At 52.6% G+C, this 900-nt stretch overlaps 1 protein-coding gene across 1 annotated transcript; it reads right to left on the bottom strand.

Annotated features, from left to right (window-relative positions):
* Positions 1–6: 6 nt before the first annotated feature.
* Pmar_PMAR022736 (Glycine-rich RNA-binding protein, putative) lies at positions 7–771 on the bottom strand (the record flags this gene model as incomplete). Its single annotated transcript, XM_002779197.1, has 2 exons — positions 7–664; positions 715–771. Coding segments are annotated over 2 exons (715 nt in total), but the record flags the coding sequence as incomplete, so codon positions are not given.
* Between the last annotated feature and the right edge of the window lie 129 nt (positions 772–900).

Below are 900 nucleotides of genomic sequence, written 5' to 3'. Positions count from 1 at the left end.
GCATACCTCCTCTATAGCCACCACCACGCATGTGTGGACCTCCTCTAGGCACCCCTCCTCCACCAGAATAATACATAGGGTGAGGCTGATTGAAACCACCACCCGGACCGGCTCCGAAGCCTCCAGGGCCCACCATACCACCACCATAGCCCCCTCTCGGTAGACCATTATTAAAGCCACCCATCTCATGCTGTGGAGGGGCCCTATACCTCTGCTGGAGCCTCTCCAAACGCTGTTCCCTCTTCTCGTGCATTCCCACATACAAAGGCTTCCCACCAATCAACTTCAAATGCATGTCAGTGACCGCCTTAGTAGCCTCCTCATGCGTTGAGAAGCATACAAACCCGAACCCCCTGGACACACCCTTATCATCAGTCATAACCTTAACCGATGTGATCGTCCCAAAGGGCTCAAACATTCTCTTCAGCTCATTATCATCCACCGTTTCCCCAAGATTCTTTACATATAAATTAACTCCGCCAAACCTACCACCCTGAGCGCCCTTCCCAGCCGCAAACTGTTCTTTCAGCACAGCTGCACGCTCAGCCTTCGACTGGGCTCGAGCGACATACAAACGATAACTCTCTGGTTCTACATCGTCATCAGATTCAACTTCATCACCCACAGCCTCTCGAGCCACCCTCCTCTCCTCACGCTCACGTTCCTGCGATACAGCAATAATTCCGTCACGCGCCACGAAATTGTCGTCCTCACCCTCTCGGCCTTATCAGCAGCTTTCTCTTCCTCATTCCTAACATCTTCACCATCCATATCCTCAACTGCCGCCCTGGCCTGCTCGAACTCAGCAAAATTCACAAAGGCGAATCGTCTACCCTTGGGATCCTGCGATGATGAGCCATCACCAACTCATACCACACCTTCGCCACTTTACCGTCTGCA

The sequence above is a fragment of the Perkinsus marinus genome, assembly GCF_000006405.1.
Source record: "Perkinsus marinus ATCC 50983 genomic scaffold scf_1104296947726, whole genome shotgun sequence".
NCBI lineage: Eukaryota > Perkinsozoa > Perkinsida > Perkinsidae > Perkinsus > Perkinsus marinus.
The sequence above is the reverse complement of the archived record's forward strand: the minus strand, read 5'-3'. Positions and strand labels throughout refer to the sequence as shown.